At 35.2% G+C, this 22083-nt stretch overlaps 1 protein-coding gene across 1 annotated transcript in view; it reads right to left on the reverse strand.

Annotated features, from left to right (window-relative positions):
• The window catches only part of LOC143900821 (uncharacterized), a 130322-nt gene that overhangs the window by 73401 nt on the left and 34838 nt on the right, over positions 1-22083 (reverse strand). The window contains exons 4-5 of the mRNA XM_077412559.1: positions 11175-11216; positions 6597-6783 (exon numbers count right to left, since the gene is read on the reverse strand). Of these exons, the coding sequence (XP_077268685.1) occupies positions 6597-6783; positions 11175-11216 (229 nt within the window). The remainder of the gene's footprint in view (positions 1-6596; positions 6784-11174; positions 11217-22083) is intronic.

Genomic DNA, 22083 nt, shown 5'->3' on the forward strand with positions numbered 1-22083 from the left:
CCACGCAAACTGTCCGAGACAGACTGCATGTCCCTGATGGATCTTCATTCCGTAATCGCCGAAGGATGCGTGCGGTCGCCGGTGACGATAAGCATTGGATTATGACGGAAGTTGCGTTTTCCCAAAATAAACGTATATGCATATATGGATTAAATGCGTCGCAAAATCATTGGCACCCCAGTTTGCGAAAAATTCAATGAAATTTCATTTTTCTTTTTTGTCTAGATCAATCTAGGAAAGTATCGAGGAAGTATAGAACCTAAAATTAAAAAATATGACAGATAATAAAAACTGAAAATTATCAGATTGTTCAAGTATATTTTATTAGTGTAAGTTAGTTTAATAAAGACTAATTTATATAATAGAAAAAAATCGTTAATTTCGAATCTTATCAGTTTTGTCAAATATTACAATCATTATATATATAGAAGAATGATAAATTTTAAATAAAACAACATGTTTTTTTATATTTTCTTAGATTTATAAAAAACTGTAAAAAATATTCCTATCTAAAAAAAATTGACTAGATTTATTCGATCCTAAGAATATTCGATTTCAGCCCAACCTCATTGATAAAATTAATTTCCACTTGATTTTGCTCGATTCTACGAATATCTGCACTTGAACAGAAAATTCAAATTTTTATGATTATTTATCGAAATGTGTCAAGTGTTTATTCTGAGAATGCGTTTGAAAAGTAATTCTATAAATTGTGAATAATTTTGAAACAAGTGCGAAAGAAAAGACTCAATGATGACGAAAATGGATTCCTGATTTTTTTTTTCTTCGGGTCGGAGCGATACGAGCGAGATAACGTCGTTCGTGAAATCACGCGTGGAAATCGTTGGCACTTTCCCACGCGCGTCGACAGCGACATGCAATTAACCACCTCCGCCGCGAAATAATCCTCGCGAAACAATGGCGAGATTAGGGACGCAGGCGCAAAGTAGGCGATGCAAGACGCGCGGTCTTCATTCCGCGCCGCTATACCAGAAGCAAAGTAGAAAGCATTTTGTTTGTGTTAACGAGCGCACGTTTCCACCAGATTAGATTTAGATCGACGCAATTTTAATTATATATAATTAATTCATGAGCGCAGCGTTAAGAACCGTCTTGCAACGCGATGATTTCCTGCTTTCTTTGTCGACGAAATTTAGAACTCAGATTCCAACATTATATGGAATTGAGATGCGAGATATAAGTTGCTTTCCACTTACATCAAAACTCAGATAATTGTCACTTGTGATGTCATAACTCAGTTGAATGCACGTTCCTTTTGCATGCTGGCAAGTGAGATTCAATTGAGTTTTTATCCACAATCGAGACCGTGTGCTTTAATGAATCTAATAGACTCACATTAAAAGTGAGACTATAAATCTGTATTGTTGTATGCGATAGCTTTGTCACCAAAATAAGCAGGTACTTAAGTACAAAATAACATAACTTACCTAAGTATAAAATATTCACATAACTGAGTGACTCATTGTCCGATCATTTGAGTGTAAATAGAAAAGCAACTATAATAATTAAGATTTTTGATATTTATATATAAATTTATCATTTAGATAAAAAAGATATTTTATTCTTTTGATGGCCTTTTGTTCTTTTAACTAACTCGTGATATTTCAGAAGACGTTTGTTTAGAACTTATACTAAAAATATAAGGGCGTTATACATATAGATGCATATAGAGTTCATTCGCAATTGACATAAGATCAGCATATTACACTAAAAAAAAAGCATAGTTTATATTAAAAAAATATATAAGTCAAAAGTTTAAAAAAAAAAATAAACGAAATTTTTGCTCGTGAACGTCCCTTTTACAACTTCCTGAGGCTACTCTAACTATCCAACAAAATTAGTCATCGCGATATCCTTTTACCTGGACGATCTAATCATTGCGCTTCAGAGAAAAAAACTTCTGTCTTGCTCGAGCTTGTCGGTTGGAATAGCGATTGGATGTGTCACGTTCGGTACACTTCGTGCATACAAATCGCGAGCTTAACTCACGACAAGACACTTTAATGGCGGCTCTCTGGCAGCTAACGGTCCGCATTCGTCAGACACCAACACGATTTTTCTCGAGGATATCGTGAATCGCGTGAAAACGATCATCTATCTTCTGCCGTCTTCACTGTCAAGTTCGCGAGACGCGAGATAAGGGTCACGTCGCATGTTCGATTTCACGATTAAAAGTCCGAGATGCGTACATTTATATTAGAGATCAGAATCGGTCATTTCGGTAAACTAAATTTTTAATATTGCCAAGAAGACAAAGGGATCTTGAGATCAATTGAAGGATTTAATATTTAACATTTAGTGTTTAATCTCTTCAAAGGTTTGCCAACATTAGTTTTAAGTTTACGTAAAATAAAAAAATTTACATTATTCTCTGAAGTTCTTCAACACTAGACCTACCAAGGGGATCAAAATGACTTGTTTGACAGTTTTTTTTTAACTATTATTTATTTTTAAAACATCACTATTTCTGAATTTTTCTCTGACTTTTATTGAAATATACAGATAATTAATTTTATAAATTTGTTTTTTCTCTCTCTTTTTTTCATTTTGACCTCTTCGGTAGAAATAGATATAGGTTCTGACTTTTTTCAGAGAAATATAAAAATCCTTTACGTATAATAATCCATGTAACTCGATCATATTACTGGATATCACATAAATACAGAATTCGCAAAACAAATATAATAACACCAACACGTAATAAATTTTTCAAAAATTTATACGTTTATACCAATATAATTAAAATTTCTAATTATATAGGATGATACAAATTTCAAACAGATTTTCACATTGCGTTCTTCTAATCAACTTTTTTCTGCAAACAAAGCGGTGTCTTTCACAACGGTATATCAATGTTTCAACGATCGTTGTTGTTATTTCTGATGTATGATGTACATATATGTTCAAGGTAATAGCAATATATTGCTTATCGAACGAAAAGATTTCATCTTGATGCCGACCGATCCTTTGCAATTAGCATTCACGCTTCTCGAGCCCGTTCGTTGTTTAATCCTACGCGATGCGTCTCATGTACCGAACGTGATTGGCAACGGTATAGTGCCGGGATCGAGCGTGCATTTACGTGGATGGAAACGCGCGGGCATTCATGCGTGCGCGGTCGCGCCCAAGACCCACGCAGGTCTTGGTGACAGGAAGGGATCGTTGTGCGTGGTTCGAACCGGGACTACTAGGATGGTTCTTCCGGCGGGAGCATTTCCGGTGCTTCAGACAATACCACGGCGATGACGATTGCGCGACGAGAGAAGGCTGTCAACGAGAGGCTCTCTGCAACTAAACTGACACGTCGCTTACCGATACTTTCGATCTCGTTCACGGCAAATAAGCTCATCGAGAGCTAGTTAAATTTAATTTTTAATATCGATTCCACACGCAAAGGTATCGCGATAACAAAAGGTGTGCTTTAATAGAAAACAAGCTCCGTCGTGAAAGATTCGCTTTAAAAAGTATACTTAGAAAACTGATATTTCGGTGTTCGATATGTATTATCAGATAAAAATTTATATTCTTTTTATTAAATAAAATCTAGATAAACTATTATTTGATGTATTTTCGAAATAGCGCATAAAAGTTTATCAAAGCGCAACCGTTTGTGAGAAAAGCGTCGTTGGTCGCACGAGTTTCTGTCGAAATGGATATTTATGCTTCTTTAAAAATTCTCAGGTTTTTGCGGCATCGACGGTCTGATGGTAATGTTTGCACGTGACGAAGATATCGAAGGCCATCGGGTGTATATTAAAATCCGCATTGTCGGCACCGCTATCCTTGCATCGTCATTGCGCGTTCGTGCGAACGCAGGTTTTCCATGCAAGTATACATACACGACGTATAGTGCAGAAAAAAGTGATATAATATATACGAGGCCGTGAAAGAAGTTAATTGAAAAAGATGAAATAAACGAGTGAATTTTTTGACATAGCGGGTGTGAGACGAAAGAGATATTTTTTCTTTCGGATAATAATGAAAATCGATCATGGTTAATTTAAATATATAAAAAATGACATTCTTCTAACAAATTCTCGTGCGACAACGTCGCTTTATTGAGACCATTATCTGTACCCGTATTTTCTATCATCCAACTCCCACGCACAATATAGCGGAGTGGAACGCTACAATAAGACTTTTAAATACCACAAAGAAGAAATAGAATTTTCTCGGAACTCTTACTGAAATTAGGTCGTAGTTATATTATAGTTCTATCCGCGACGGAAGTTCGAGAGGCACTTTTCTTTCTTACACCTTCAACAAAGAGCTGTATTGCAGAGCTCAATACAAAATTGTTCGCGTGGCTCGCAAAATGTATTATATTCTTGGAATCAAAGATATTTAAATCTCTCATTATCTTTCAATTCTTAATTTTTCACGATAATTCCAATGACAAAAAACGAAATATTTTTCTATGCTCTCTTTCTAATAGTATTTTATATATTAAATTGTTTATATTACAGAATTATTCTTAGGAAAAATTAGTTGTGGAAAAGATGTAAATAATTTCTTATTAAAGAAACTAACAATTAATAAATTATATTGTTATATAAATCCTAAAATATTGATTTTATAATTTTTGGCAAAACGGGGATAATGCATTAAAAAATCTGCATATACGGGTTTTTGTAATGTGTAAATGTGTATGAGTGCTTGCATTATATGTATATCTAATGAGTTCAATCTATAGATTCGCTAATGATCCCAAATGATCGTGCAGATCAGTCATCCCTGCGGAAATTTCATAGCCAATGAATTCTTTGCTTCTTTTGCCATCTATAAGCTATGAGAAGAAATAAGGTACCGACAGTTGGTAATAGAAATTTCTATAATCTTTGCTTTCTCGTAGATGATACGGCAGATGTATCGGTAAGGCAGGAAATGCAAACGAAAAATAATAATATTAATAATTTACTAAAATGCAATATATGATTAGAAAGATACTTATGCAAATATTAAATAAACTTATAAAAATCGTATTTTTTATCCTATCGCAAATACAATAAAAATAAATTGTTATAGGAAACTGTTTTATCCTAGATATCTTGGATACTTTAGGTATCTACTTTGTTTAGATATAAAAAAAGATACTATTTAAAAAGTTATTGTAACAAATCAATCCTCCTTTTCATTTTAACATAAAATTATGTTAAAATATATATTTCCTTCTTTTTATGGTTGTAAGTTGTTCAATAACTCATAATATTTTACTTTCAAAATACTTTTAGGTAATTTTTACGAAAGTCCGTTTTCCATCGTGTTTCAAATTCGTGACTGCAATGTATTACGCTGTAAATGTAGAACGTTCTATTTCATTTATCGCATAATTGTGTTTTTTCTCCATCGCCCTTTCGCGTTGCTGCAAAAACGGAGCGTACCGAAAAATAGAGAGGGAAAAAGTACGCTTGATTCCTTTTGAACAATATCAACTCGTTAGGACGCACCGCCGTTCGGTGTCTGTCAGTCGCAGCGACGCCAGCAACAATTCAAACAAAGCGCAATTAATGTCGAGAGGCCTCAATTCTCTCGCTATTATATATCGAAGACAAAGTTAACCGGTGATAACACCGCGTTTAACGCGCTTCCGTGGACACAAAGCATTTCGACGATTCCGACAAAATCGCGCGAGCTCGTTGTGCGAGACACAAACGCCAGATTAAAGACCCACGGTTCCATTGTAATTAAAATTAACGAAATTGTCTCCAATGTTTGCCAAATTCATGCGTATATGTAGTAGCAATAATGATTATTATTTATTATTCACGCACATATGTAATAATCGTATTTCATTAAAATTTGGCACATATTACGATGTCTGATGAAATTGCTGGAAAAAAACTTGATGTTAAAGAATCAACTTAATTGTATTTACGATTTTTTATCTGCAAGAGATAGATTTTCAATAAAAAAAAAAAATAATATACTATCTATTTCTCCGAATTTATAATATGTACTCAAATCCATACCGTTTGCAGAGAGATAAGAATTTAAATAAAAGTAAAGGAATATTGGAATCAAGAATAATTATTATATTTAATCATTTTATTAGTTTAATGCTTCTATTTTTAAAATTGATGCTATTAACAAATAACATTATTCCTCGTTTAAAAATCCGCTATTTGCTTAAGAATTTTTTTTTAATACTTTTCATTCTGTTATACATTTAAGTTTGACCAAGGTACCTGTCTTTAAACAATAAAAAAAAATTGACTATATTGCCTTCTTATATAAATAATTATCTAAGAAAATAAATATTTTGTAACATATTTAAGATGTTCACAAGTTAAATGTTACATAATAATTTAAATTTAAAGTAATTATATAAGATCACATTTTTTTTAATAGAACATTAATCACACTTTTAATAGAACGTTAATAAAGAAATTCAGAAGAATTATATCACCTATCGTCACATAAATGCTAGCAGAGAAATTCGGCCCCGAAATGTTAGATATCGCGAGTAGCGGTAATGTAAAATTCCATCCCACTCGGATAGCAACCGGACGTGAAAAGTATATCGGTGCAATTCGTGGAAACGAGACCATCGCGAGCGGTCATTTCAAGGTACTCACCTATCGGAGATGCGGTGTTGGCCTCCCGAAGGCTGACCGTTTCCGGCTCGATGGCCGCCTCGTCCTCCTCGATTAGCGGTGGTGGTGGTGCCAACGGTCGCGTCTCGTAGCCCCAATGTTGCCGAAAAGCACGTGCTCCGCCATCCAGCCGAACGCGTGGCAGCTCGACGAACATTGCGTCGCCCAACTGAAAGTAAAAGACCGCCCGCCGTCATTAAATTGGAGTCGTCGGGAAGAGACTTCAATAAACAGCGCCGTGCCAGGACCGATTACGCGCCGACAAACTTGATTTGTAGAGAGAGCGTCATTCCATCTGATTAATGAGAAGAAAATCAGTCTGATAAAAGTGTGCACGAAAGTCTGGTAAAAAATTTCAAGATAAAATCTAAATAATACAATAAATTTTAAATTGCAGAATTAAAACATAACAAATCATCATATTCTAGCCAATCGCGTCGCAAAATAACGCAACGAGAATATAATGCAAATTGAAACGCGCACGATTTATTGATATAGAGCGATGCAACTTTGATAAGTTGCGTTTTACTTCGAGTTTAGGTTCTTTTTTTACTCGTCTGCTCATGAAATGCTAATTTGCACACATGATACAGAACGAAGAATCAGTAACAGAAATTGTAACGCTCCCATAAAATCAGCATTTAATTTTCGGAATTTCCAGTTAAAAGTTTCAATCATCGTAATTTAGAAAATAATAACTTTACAGAGAAGATCGCAATATCAACGAGACGAGTTGTACTGCATAAACATCTGGAGTTGCTCGCGAGCCACCCATTTAAGAAGCAATGATAACGGTATGCTTGGAAGTTCATTAAAACATCGGCTTCTTAATTGGAGGCACTTGTACTCCGGGCGATCATCTCATCAAAATGAGTGATGGTGTCTCGAACAAGCCTGTACCTTGTCATATCGTATACATGTACAAAAAGAATTTCGCTCACTGTAGTAAATGCAAAGCAATTCCTTCATCCTATTTTTTATTTGACTGTATATTCTTGACAAACTAGAGTTAATAAAATTAGACGTATTTTAACGTTAAACGACAAAGATTAAAAGAAAAAAACCAAAAATCTCTATTTCAATTTCTAATTTATAAAATTTATTCGTGATTCAAATTTTTATTCTTTTCTAATATTGTACACTTTCCTTCGATTATATAATTTGAAATCTATGATTTGACTCCTCAGATTTTAAATCTTTGAATCTGTCAAAACTTTTAAATATTTTAGAAAGTTAAATTTTTTGAATTTTCTTGTTTCTTTTTTTCCCCAGGGGATCAAAGTCCCTCAATTTTATCACATTGCTCTCTGATCAAGTTTTTTTATTCTTCCGAGAATGAAAAACGAGACTGGAGCGAAAGTTTCTTCAATATGCGTGTATATTGAAGAAACTTTGTCTGTGTACTTATCCAAGCATAAAACTAGACACTCACGTAACCACGGATGACATCCATCGTCGTGGCGCGGGTTAACGAATTCGCGTCGTCCAATTAAACGCATCGCTCATGATGTCATCGAACGATAAACTAGTACACGCTTACAGGCACATTGTCTACAATTAATTGCACCAGCAAAACACACATAGAACATATTATTCGCCAAACGTCACAAGCCACAAACCGCAAATCGTTCCTGAACAATACTTGCAGACCTGCACCAGACTTTGTGCCGTGCCCGAAACATGCGGCTATCCGCGAGGCATGCGATACAGATCGGAGTTATTTAGAACGGAGCTGGACGGCGACTGGAGCATGTCTGGCGCGGTTTATCTTGGAATATCGTAAATTGACCTGACGACAGGCTGACGTCACTAATTAAAGCTCGTTGGGCTGGAGGCATGTCGCAGGGTCGCGTGAAATTCGAGAGTCGACAGTTCACTTTTTCCCCTGTTTTTTTTTGTCGGTAATTCCCTCTTTCCTCCATTTTATCGTGCACGTGTAATTGTTAATCTCGATTTATTTCGCCGAGCTATTCGGCATCTGCGCTCGCCAATTATTATTGAGGTTTGTTGAAGTTCAGCAAAATTTATAACTTGTTTGACTTCCATCGCAATTTGAAAGATTATAGATTCCGATAGATAATTTTGATACAAAATATAAGATATGGTTATATGGCACGAAAAATGGATTGGATAAATAATTATGTATATCAATTAATACATATATATAAATAAAAATTCGATATCTATAACAAAACTATTTTCGCGATTATCGTGATCTTTAGGTTTCGTTTATCTTTTATCTTCTCTCTATTCAGAATAATGTGTTAACAAATATATCAATTTTGCTTATACATTATTTATATTATATATTATTATTAAATTATTATACGAAAATAAATGATTGATCACAAGAATTAATAGATAGAAATTTCTTATATGTGTATAGGTATTAACACAAAAATAAGCGTAACATATGGATAGCGTAAATATGTGAAAATGTATTAAAAATAAGTGTATAACTTTCAATAATCCAATATTTAAAAACGTCATAATATTTATATTATTTAAACTTAATATTATTTCTAGAAAAAATAAAATATATATTCTATAAAAGGACAATCGGTAAAATGTATAAAAATATAATTAACTTCATACATTCTGGACCTAAAACAAACAATATAAATCCCGGTAGATATTAATATCAGCAAATACCTACATATCATTATAACCATTACATCATTAATATATTAGGTCACAAGTATAAAGCGTGAGCAGCTATTTATTTCAATCACATCAATATTCATTAAAGCTTTCACATTTACGAGCGTCTGGTTGCTCACTTGCCGACAAACCAGGGAACACGTGCCGGGTGAACAAGTTTCAGCGACAAAACTTCATTTTCGGATCGACCAATTAAAGAAGAAGAGAGAAAGAAGCGCTTGCTCGAGCCGCTCGCTCGCGCGACCGCAGTTGCAGTTAACATGTTAGCTGCAATTACCAAGCCAGCGCGAACGAATGTGCCCAATTACGCGACGAGCAGTGTGAACAGCCAACCTCGAAGAGCGTTGTTAGCCATCCAACAACCCGCGGCAGCGCCAATTAGTAATCGCATTCTTTTCAAACAATTCGCACGTGACCCCTTTCACCGTTCAAGTACTTCAGGTAACATAATTGGTCGTACATCGTCGACATAATTGATCGAGCCCCACGTGAACGCTTATCCTTGCGTTTCGGAGATTCTTGTTAGCGGACCTCCCACGATATTCGGATTGACAGAATTTTTGTTATAAACAATCAAATTAATTAAAATTAATTAAAAAAAAAACTATTCATACATTTACTACAGATAAAATTTCTGGACAAAACAAAATAAATAATGAGTATATATAAGTAACATAAATTCTTTTTAATTTAAAAAAAACATGAGAAAAAAAAAGGAAATTGAATCCTTGTAAATATAAAGAAAAGAGAGTCAATATCTTATTTCACTTGAAATTAATCAGAAAAAAATCAAATATATATCGGAGTTTATTATTGACTTATATCACTATTCCGAACGACAGCTCTAACGTCGTATTTAATATCGGTCCAACGTGATATAGATAACAAAATGTTTTAATATACGTGATTACGTGTGCAGACATCGTGCTCGTATTTGTGCATCGTTCGTCGCGTTTATTAACGACAACAACAGTAACGCAATTCTTGGATAGATAAACACCAGTAGTCTGTCAAACCTTTCGTAGCTTAATTGCGAAGGGTGCACAGACGCAACAAAGAGAAGGACTACGTGCGTAGAAAAAGAATTACGATTGATTCTGTGACAAAACTGAATACATGACAACACACAGACGAAGCAAAGACAAAAAACAGACCGGTCATCTAGGACGAATTACGATTGCTTATTAAGACATGCAAGTCCTCTCAGAAAATGACGACGTCTAGAGAAAGCATGCAGCAGTGTACGACATATTTGAAGGAAGGAACGTTAACTTTAAATCAAACTTTAATTTTCGATTAAAAAATTCCAATAAATATGTATTTAAAATGAATTAAATCTATATAAAAATCTCAAACACGTTCAAAATTACAATATAATCTTATTTCGAAATCAAGAAATACCGACGACAAAATATGAAACATTAGCTGCTACGCTTTGTGAAATGTTGAAGAGCTAGCATAAAATCATGTCGTTATCCATGTCGCAAAACGTCTTTGCCAATTTAATTCAATCCAATATAAACCCTTTTTGTCGCCCGTTCTATCTTTTATCTTTGTCTCTTTTGCGACGTCTTACCGCGACTTCGAAAGCAACGAAACAATTAATTTCGTCCTTTAACTGGCGGAACAGCGGAGACATCAAGGCAAGGAGACTCGAATTAATCTTCGCATTACACTTTGCGATGCAAACCCAGCGTGTGCACGTTCATTTCCTTTTGTGTGCAAACATCGTGGACGTTAATCAAAACCTTTACGAGAAATGTGGAAGGATTTAAAGACATAAATGAGAAACAGGAGAAAAAGAAAATATAGCCAAGACACACCAACGGAACATCGATGATATTTAGAAAATGACACCAATACACATTAGCAGACGGTAAAAAGAAAAAAAGAACAAACCTTGTTGTGCGACTTGAACATACAGGCGGTCCCGGCGAATAGCTGCGTCCAAAGGAAAGATACAAATCGATTACTAATTCATCGTATTCACTTTTTATCGCGGGGAAATTCAGGGAGATCGGGATTATTAGCAGATCTCTCTGGGATTGTACTTTTTCTTAATTAACTATCGTAAGAAAAATCAAATATATATGTATATTTGTTTTAATCAACGTAATCAGTAAGATTATTACAACATAATACTATTTGATGTATTATATTTAAAGTCAGTAATTAAAAATAAATAACTGTTAGAATGTTATAATACAAATTTTTATAATTATATGTATAATTTAGCTATGTTAAGTATTGGACTACTACTTTGTGCGAGTAAAATCACTCTCAGTAATAATCGATTTTTTGCGATATTTTTATACGATATTAATATATTGTTATTTTACGATACATCATAAAAATGTTAATGGAAATGTCACCGCATTTCCAGCACATACATGCCAACAGCATTATAAAATAAATAAATGATCTATCAAATCAAGTCAAGTTTTACCATTCTAATACATACTAATAATATTATACCATTAATATAGTATAAAAATACTGTGTATAACTCTTGCACAGAAATACCAATTAATGTATTTAATTAATAATTAGGATTAAAATGCGCGGTTTTCGGGAGGAAATAATTGTCGAAAAGGAACGGTTGAGAAACGTATTGGATGCTGAATCGCTTTGTGAAAAAGTGCGACGACGACAAGAAGTTTTCGCGCCGCGATAATTGCGGAACCGTTACAAATATGAGAAGGGTCAAAAAATGAAGAACGCGCGCTGTTCCCCCGAAAATGAGTTATGACCGCCTTGCGAAATTCTCTTTCAGGCCTTCATTAACCGTTTCGTTTTTTGTACCGGGCATGCGCGTAACATACGTCCGGCGAAATCCATTTGACGTGTGCGCTATGAATGCGCATGTTCTCCGCGTATACTTTGCGCGCTATACGTTTATGCTATGGGAACGCTGGTCCGGCATTAATCGCTAGCCTTTAATTCGACGCAATAAAACACAGTGGAACGATTTAATGCGCCGCCGGCATCACCGAAAGCGGAAAAGTATTACATCTTAAGTATCTACCGTCGGCGTGTCAGTATAGTATACGCGGCGTCGCGTCGCTCCTCTAATAGCAATGAAAGCTTTAAGGATCATTATAATTAACCGTCCACCAGCCTCTCTCATAATTCATGGTTTGCAAAGTTATTGTCCCTGTCTGCATTCTTTTACAGGTCTTAGGAGAAAAAGATTGGCTTTTCAGAAACCTCTCTTCTTTCTTAAAAGTAGCTTACTTTTTGCTGTTATCGCGTTAAAAAATGCATTTAGTATCTAAATATTATTTGCCATTTTTCATAGAAATAAATAAATAACATAAGACCGATCATCAATTATTATAACACTGGAATCTCAGTAACAATATCTTACATTATATATACTATCGCAAAAACTGAATAAACAAAAATATCGCTCATACCATCATTTTACCACTAACTGCTTTCATCCAGAAACAACATACTTGTTAGATTGCGAAACGTGATCGAAGAGAACAATTTCGTGTCTCTTGAACTTGATTCGATTCGGATTGACCTTCGTGAACGTGCTTAGGCTGCTGAGATCGTTCCGCGTTCGATCCATATCGATCCAGTCTCGATTCGGCCGATCTGATTATGCGCTTGGCACGTATGTTCCCTTTTCTCCGGTTATCGATCTAGCGGTAACGCTCGCTGAAATCGATTCGCGTCCCGGAAATGTCTCTCACCCAGGATAATAATAGGACATGCTCGTGACCATTTATCGTGCCGGATTTTCTTGCCTGTTCTGCCTGCTCACTGTCTATTCTTATGCCGTCATTCTTGACATCGACTAATTGAAAAAGTTTCGTCAAATAACGGGAATCTCACGATGACAAAGGAGCGAAAGAGAAGGGAAATGTTTCTCAAGATATTTCAGTCTTGACGCAAGCTGCCTGACAGAATAATGACCACTAAACGGTGTTGAGGCAAAAAGTTTCAATATGGTACTTCTTGTGTAATCTACATACTTTTGAAATAAAGAAGCGAAAGTGAAACGGCAACTCTAAAAAGCACATTTTGCGAATTGTAGATGTAGTCTTTTTAGTTTCGCAACGTCTGCAATTTGCAACGAGTCGCGATAGTTCCAAACTATCACTTTGCATGTCCAAGCAAACCAGAGAGAAAGAGAGAGAGAAAGAGAGAGAGTCGCGACGGTACGTTCGTACGCGTTGTACAGCTTTCGTAGCGTACAAACGCTAAAATGCCACTTCATGAAAATGCTTAGCATCAGAATGCTCGCGACCAAACTTCATGTTTACAGCGCATTGTAAAATCGCCCAATGCGCTCGACCACGAGAGATCGTCGTGTGCTTCTGACGGTACATTTGTCCAACGCAGCTTTTATTGTCGAGCTCTTTTTTCTCTCTGCCGCTACTGCAGTTCGGGTCATCACGATTCGTTTTCTTTCGAGAGAGAGAAAAAAGGAAGGAAGGTAGGAGAGAAAGAGAAAAAGAGAGAAAACGATTCTTCAGCTCAAAAGTGAAAAGTTTGCTGCGGAATGCTTATATATTTACTGAAAGCTTCGTTTACGTCGCGCGACGAACTCGCTGAAAAAAGAGCTTTTGAGAAGAACAGACAAAGCGCGACGGGGAAAAAGAAGGAGAAAGATAAGTGTAGGACTGCGTGAATGCCTAACGAGATGCTATACTTCAGTCGTTCAGAGAAGTGGAGCAACTGGTAAATTTCTCGCTCGTGCGATCCTCTAAATAAAGCCAATAAACAACGAGCAGTATCGACTGATATAACAGGAGCACGTCTCTTTATAGACAAATGATATACTTTTTTCATGAGAGAAATATTCTCCGTAAACTCCTATAAAGATCGATATAAAACATCCGAATAGATATACTGTTAACAACTTTGTCATTTTGTCATTTAAATTGCATAAATCAGTATATGATTTTAAAGAAGATATTTCAATGCAGTTGAAAAATGCTACCGCTTTTACAGAAAACACTTTCATGATAAAATTGCATATATACAAATGGATTTCTAAAATCTCTGAAATCTTGTACGAAACAAAAAGTTAATCATGTGTTTTTTGCGGATATATATTCTTCTTCGTTCGACCATGACAACGCCCGAGTTGGAGGTTTTTTTGCGGATAGTTTACCAAAATCCGTGCTACTAAGGGTAAGTCTCATTAAAAAGTGCTGCGGGCTACTCTGAATTTCTGAAGAGATACTTCGAGTAACAAAAAATGGAGCAAGTCGAGAGGCTATTGGCCTCATCTCTTCAACTTTGCCCTAGCCGTTTTTAAAGTGTCTTTATATTTTTAATAGAAATTTACCAAGAAAAATTTGAAAAGATAATTATATTACGAGTAAAATAACTTAAAAATGATAACAATTTCTGTACAATTTTTATCGACTAGCCCGACATCTTTTATATGACAAATTTTACACAATAATAACGCTCTAAAAAATTTAACACAAAAATTGTTTTACCTATTCACAATAAGTAGGTACACACAATGCATCTCGAGTTTTCTGATGCGTCAATGCACCGACGTTATAAAGCTAAACAAAGAAAAAAACGTGTACCGCGAATAAAATACCGACTTTCCTAATCAGCTCGATAATATCCCATCCGGCTTATTTTTACTCCCTCTTGTTCGCCGGCGCGATGCTCGAGGCAGACCTTATATAAATGCACCCCATTGCTACCGTTTCTCCACAAGCACCCCCTCAATTTTCGAACCACGAAATACCGTGACCTTCTGATCCCTTCCCGCGGCCCCTCGCGCGCGTCTAACGGTTAAGCTTCCGACTGTGTATGTTGGTATACACATCGCTGGCATTAAGCCGAAGAGATTATTGCGTGGCGGTAACGTTCTATCTCATTCGGGATGGTCTCTCCGAGATTAGTGGATTTAATGTTCTTAATAATACAGTGAGCAGTGAAAAATATAGCAAAGAGATTATATTATACTGGATGAAGTCGTTTAATCAGCAACGGATGGCATATGAGTGTGACGAATTATTACGAGTGAGAAAACGATACAGAACGGATTTTGACTGCAACATGTGATTCCGTTGCTCCATCAATATAGTTTAACTCAATGTTTAACAGATAATCGTGTGACTAATAAATTCGACGAATTGCGCGATGTCAATTAACTCTTGGGTATATAATACAATCGCAATAACCAATTATGTGACAATGTTTAATAATTTTCATTGCAAAACAGATGTTAAAAATTAGCTAGTTGAAAGTCAATAAGCGTTCGTCTGCCCATGAATAATGTATGCAGAGTTACTTTCTGTGCGCCGTGTGTTCTAAAATTATCCCGTATAACATGCAAATTGCGCATCTGTAATTTTCACAAGTCCACGTCGCGATGGGGTTGATTTTTAAATACATAGATACGCGCAAGATATTATACGTAACTACTCATAAAATGTAGGAATTGTGTTATGTTTCCCAAATTAATTTATTCATATGGCAAGATGTATGAGTTGTTGTTCATTTCATATATATTTGTTTTACATGTTAAATATATAGGTATATTTCAATATTATTGAATTATTTTGAAGAGATCGCATATATAGGTACGATACTTTGCGTAAAAATGAAAGTTGTAAAGTTACGCGAAAGTTTAAGCTTATTTTACTTCTTATAACAATAAATTGTCTTAACAGATATACCTTCGGGCGCTATCACAAGCCGAAATAAAGCAATAGAGACTGTTATTCCCATCGCGCGACCGGAAGACGGAATATGATAACAGATGGAGATGGTCAATATATATATTTCAAACACTATCGCGTAATGCCCTCAATTACAATTTATAATGAGTTTTCACCCCCGTTAATTACAAGCGACATCCCCCGTCCAAGTATTACTAGGCGGCCGGAGTTAAACAAGCTTTCCAGATTTACAAGCCTTTCCTCCGACAGGCTCTCTCTCTCTCTCTCTCTCTCTCGCTCGCTCTAACTGCCGTGGTCCAACGAATTTCTGAGCTCGTCGGACTCCGCCCACTCTCAAGGGTGATTCTGGAGGCAAGAGGAGCCCGAAGGTGATACGAAAGGGCGAAGTCGATTTATTCTAGCGGGGAGTCGAAGAGGTCCTTAGCCCCGAATCCTCCTAGGATCCCTTTCACGAGGTACGCGAGATACGTATAGGGCACGTCTCGGATACTCTACGCGAGAGAACCTGAGAAAAACCCCTCACACCGAAAATACTTCCCATGCCTCCGATCCTGTAAGCTTCCGCTTCTGGGAAAAAAAAGGGTCGAACGAGAGTGCAAACGGCGCGCCACGCCGCGCCGGTCGATGAAGGACGAGACGAACAAACGGTTCCGACTCCACGGGAAGATGAGATCTCTTTCTCGAAGGGGATAGACGATCGGCTGAAACGATTCTGATCCACCAGTGATACCTCGTTGATCAATTCGTGCGTGTAATGCAAAATAAGATGCCTCGAGGAAACGAAGATCAAAGTATCACTCGTCAGGCAATGCCTTTGTATCATATCCAGTTTATAAGGTGCTTCCTTCTGGGATGCTTCTGGTTGGAATGCCCCGAAAGAAAAATTTAATAACGCGGCAAATGAGAAAGCACAAGGCAAACAATATATTTGAAGGGAGAATATTAGCTAAAAAAGAAAAAATGTATCTGTGGTCGTATTGGAGATCGGGAGATCGAAATGTGTGATAAATTTCATTTTCCAAGTTCGTGATTTTAAAGGAAAGAGAATTACAAGTTTATTCAAGAGTTCGTTAATAAAACAAAAGTTTGTAAAATTAATTTGCATAATCTGTCTTGTACAATAAAATGCACCATTATGTGTAAATCTGAAAGCTATTATATAATAATATTATAAAATACTGAAAACGTTCATTACATGATGAAACTTTAAAAAAAAACAATAAAGAGAGTCTGTGATTATACAAATAATCATTTAATGTCCCATTAACTCTCGACTTTAATTTTACTGATGTATTTTTAACCAACATGTGTATAATGTTATGAAGAAAACAACGTAAAGAAAGATAAAATCATATAAAATCTCAAATAAGAACATTGTTCGTTGTCGTTTGTTAATCGAAAATATAACTATGTATTCCTAAAAAGAAAAATACAACAAGTTTCTGAGATAAATTAAATACGGCGATATAGATAAGAATAAACGAAAACAAATAAATCGTGAATGATAGTAAAGGAAATAAATCGGACTACGTCAAAGAGACAGAGACATATTTAATCGCGAGTACTTAATTCGTCTCACGTTTAGACGATACTCATAAACGAGACGGGAAAGAAAACGAAAAGTGGGAAGTAAATAAAAAGCGAAAAAGGGAGAGAGTCAGCGACTTAATACATAAAAGCACCCCGTTGACTCCTCCCTCTCCGCCAAGATTCTGTAGACGGGGTTGCGCATTTTCTTTCTCGCGTGCCGTGCGTGACAAGTATGAACAGCACGATTCATAGAATTCATGCAACTTATTGCTGAACGAAAATGTGCCGCAGGAGAAGCGAATCGAAACATATTTTCACGTATAAGAATTATTGTAGATTTGGATCGCATCGTTGATTTATTAATTACACGTTGATTGTGAGAACTTTTGGTACACCGCTTTAAACGCATAAAGTCAATGTATTACCCTCATAGAATATCGTTTATATGCAAAAAGACAAACGGATGACGAAGATATATTATACCGAAAAATTCAATTAAATAAGTTATAATATAAATTGATTATTACAAAGTTATATTGGGCATATACCTAATCACTGCGAGATTTGCAAGAGATCTATGATTTATAGAAATTAATTAAACTTTCTTATCTGAATAGATACGTAATCGATCTATTTTTTTTATAATATGTTATTTTGTAAGTAATCATCAAAATAAATAAAAAAAAATAATATTTAAAAAACTGACAAAATTCATCTAAATAATTTTTTAACAAAATTTCTTGGATGGACATATAAACACTACATGTCTTATACTAAATAAATCCTATAATTTCTGTAAAAAATATATTTTTAGATCAAGAAAAAATATGTATATTTAGTTAATCATTACTTCGAAAAATTTCCATGATAGTAGCCGGTGTAACTGGAAATAGGCGCTTTAGGGACTCAGAGAGAAATGTGATTAGTTGGCGTAGATGGAAGGCAAGGAAGATGTCCTTGGGTGCATCAAGGGAGCCATTATCGAGGGATGAAAGCACAGAGAGGGTGCGCGCTATCTTTCGAGACACCCTGCGCATAATTTATTGCTAGAATGGATCAGATTTGGTCGTGCGCATCGAAGAGTTTAACCGCAATGCCTATAATAATATAATAAGCCATCGTCAAATCTACAATCAGAAAAAAAAATGCAAATGCGTCTTCCATTACCGGAAGAATATTTAAATAGTGTCATTAAAAGGTCGCAAAATTAAAATAATCGTCGTGAGAAAGTTCTTCCTAAAAGTTTCCTAAAATTAAAAATTAAAATTAAAATTAAATTACATTAAAACAATCCGATTAAATTAACCTAATTAAAATTAAGCTATATCGAGAAAATGTTAATCAACGATGCTGTCTATAATACGACGCAATATGTGTATATCCCTTCATTCGGTAAATTAAGCATGTGCGATACTCTCTTGTTCACCTTACCGTGGTGTCTTTTTTGCGTTTACCCTAATCTCCTTTGTTTCGTGTTACACAACGAAAAGGTTGCGATGGTGCAGACCCTCAGCGAGAGCGCTTCATATCCAACTTATAACTATGAAGTCAGCGCTAACGGATCAAAGCAACAAATGTTTTGCCTTTTGAGAGCTGTCGCCATAAGATTTCAAGTGTTGTGAAATTCTTGTAATCTTAACAGAATTCTAATTAATTCACATATCTGATTTTTAGAAAGCAGCTGGTTTCTGTTATTTTACCTAACTTCTTCTCTGATACATAGTTAAAAGCTGAATTATTTATTCGTTTGTTATAATTGTAATTTGTTACAAGTAATTTCAATTTTTCCTACTCTCATGTATATGTACATACATATATACTTAATTACTTAATTAATTACTTAATTTTCAAGTTCAAAAAAATACGCGCTTTCTTTCATCTTTATCTTAAGATATCTTTATCTTAAGATATTTTTTGTCTTCGTATTTTCTGGAAATAAAAATTCTATTTTGTTTTGATGACTTGCAATAGAAAAATATTAGCTACAGAATTTCAATTCTATTTTTAAACTTTATCCCGGAAGAGAAAAAGACTAGTTAAAAAAAAAAAATCTTTCAATGGCCGTTAACCCCGTTCCTCCGAGCTGGCCTCAGCAGTAAATAACGAAGCAGAGTCGTGTTCCTGGATCCCTTGAATGTGATTATACGTGGAAGGAAAGAGAGGACGAAGAGATAGAGGGAGAGGGAGGGTTAGGGCGCTTGTCTTAATTTAGTAATAACAAGGCACGGTAGTAGAGATGTGCGAGTGACTACATGAAGCTCGCGAAGACGAAGACGGCGACAGCCGACGGACGGAAGGGAGACAAGACTGAAGCGGCACGAGATGAGAAAAGCAAGTTCTCAAAGTAAGGAACTGAGTACACGACGAAGGTACTAATCAAGGTCCCGCGTCTGTTTCGCAATATGCTGTAATGCTTGGAAGACTGTTCCTGTAACAGACTACGCTATATGCGAAACCTAATACCGAAATCTTCATGAGCGAGATTTTATGTATGATTCAAGCGAATTGTCGGGTTTAAATAAAGTTTAAATTAGCTTTACATCCATTCTCTTATATATCGTATCGTGATAAAGATTTCATCTAAAAAAGTTCGTTCAAGATATATGAATAATGTAAGTCGATGTACAGAAATGCAAATGTAAACTTTTGTAAAACTGCTCTTCACATTAAACGTTTGATTTAACACATGGAAAGTATTTTATTAAATAAATTCAAGAATTTATATAAAACACTTTTAAAAATAGTCTCCAAAAAATTTACGAGATGATTTCTATTTAGAATATTTTGATGTCTGAATTTTTGATCGCGCAAGAGTGAGACCGCATAAAATAAATATTAAACCAAACAGAATTTTGAATAGAATATAATTAAAGAAAAGATTCTATATATAAAAAATGTATACTATAAATAAATAAAACATTGAAAAGCTGATTCGGGCAGATACAGACCGCGAATAACGTTGATGAAATTAAAAATCAGATTAAAAAATGTATAAAAATACAGTTCAGACGATTAAAAAAAAAAAACAGAAATACAGTCATTTACGAAGACAAATTCGCTTGGCACGACACATTCGAATTAACTAATTCGACATGCGACATCGCGTATCGCGGGAGTTTCTCGAGGGTTAAGGACCAACTCTGGGGATTTACAAGAGCTTCTGGCTGTACGAGAAGGTAGCGTTTCAGAGAACGATTCACTGAATGGGATTTGAATTCCGGTTTCTCGTTATAGTGACGACGCGACGGTAGCATGCGGGTACCTCGCGTAATGCCGACAACGACAGGGCACACGCGCGTGCGATCGTGCATTCAGACCTTTGACTATCGAACTTCTATAATACCAACTAACGACTTCTACTTGACAAGATTGTCAATGACCAAGGAGCTGCTACAAGTCCATCGTAAACCGTCTAACGTATTCCATTCGTGAATTAATTTTCCCTTCGGGGTAATAATTTCTGCAATGTGTCATCCGAGCTGCCAATTGTAAATGTGCTTATGAATTACAAGCGGAACAAAATATAAATAACGGAATTTAAAAAGAAATTTTTTTTACTAAAAAAAATATATTTTTTGCAGTAATAATGCGGTAAGAAAGAACTTGATTAACAAAAGTCAATTATGTAGTAAAATTTAGCTAATTGTAAAAATACGGTACGATTATTCTCGAGAAATCTAACGCTATTAAAATATGACTGTAGATACATAATCGATATAACACTGCAGCTTTTCATTACTTGAGTGACTCGATCCGGCGATTTGTGTATTATATTCTGCGTTATCAATCTCAAAATAGTAAACAAATTATATTTAAATTAAAAGTTCAAAACGCGTACGGAACATATTCGAATTCGAGTTGAGAGAGATAAGGAGATAATTATTTAAATATATTATATAATATGCAGTTATTTATAATTTCAATAATTTATTATTCTCTAGCGTCCCGTTTCCTATATACTTCAAATAAATGTGAAATATCATATTGATGATAGGTACACTTTGATAAATAGTCGTAAAATAGAGGAATATTTAAAATAAAAAAATAGTATTTTTTAATTAATTGTAAAACGAGAAAAGAGAGAAGGACTAATAATGTAAAAAGCTAACGTCGGCATTTTCGTTCGAGAAAAATCCTTTTCCATAAAGAAGGAATTCAAAGCGCCCTAGAGAACGATTATTGAATACCGGCGAAATATATAGGAATAAATTCGCGAAGATCTCTCACGCGAAATGTGAGGTAGGGAAGGAGGCGTTCTGCGGAGTAAATTCCGCGAGAGTTTCAGCCCTAAATACATAATGGTTACCATTTATATGTCAGCTAAAACATGCGCAACAAAATCAAAACGACGGAACAACACGGGTGTTTCTGCAACTATAGCCTAGGCATCTTAAGTTTTTATCAGTATGTGAAAGTAACATGGAAGTACCGTAATTTATTGTGCTTAAAGCAACTTAAAGTAAGACCCCTCAGTGAAGATTTTGCCTTTCAATATTAAATTTTAAAAAAACATGAAAATAATTTTTAATAAATTAGAAAATAGATTATAAGAGTAATAGTGTATCAACTTTTGGGAATAGCAAACATAGTATCAATAAAGTCTATAACCTTAT

Source organism: Temnothorax americanus, unplaced genomic scaffold (genome assembly GCF_048541705.1).
Source record: "Temnothorax americanus isolate GAGA-0224 unplaced genomic scaffold, ASM4854170v1 Scaffold30, whole genome shotgun sequence".
Taxonomy (NCBI): Eukaryota; Metazoa; Arthropoda; class Insecta; order Hymenoptera; family Formicidae; genus Temnothorax; species Temnothorax americanus.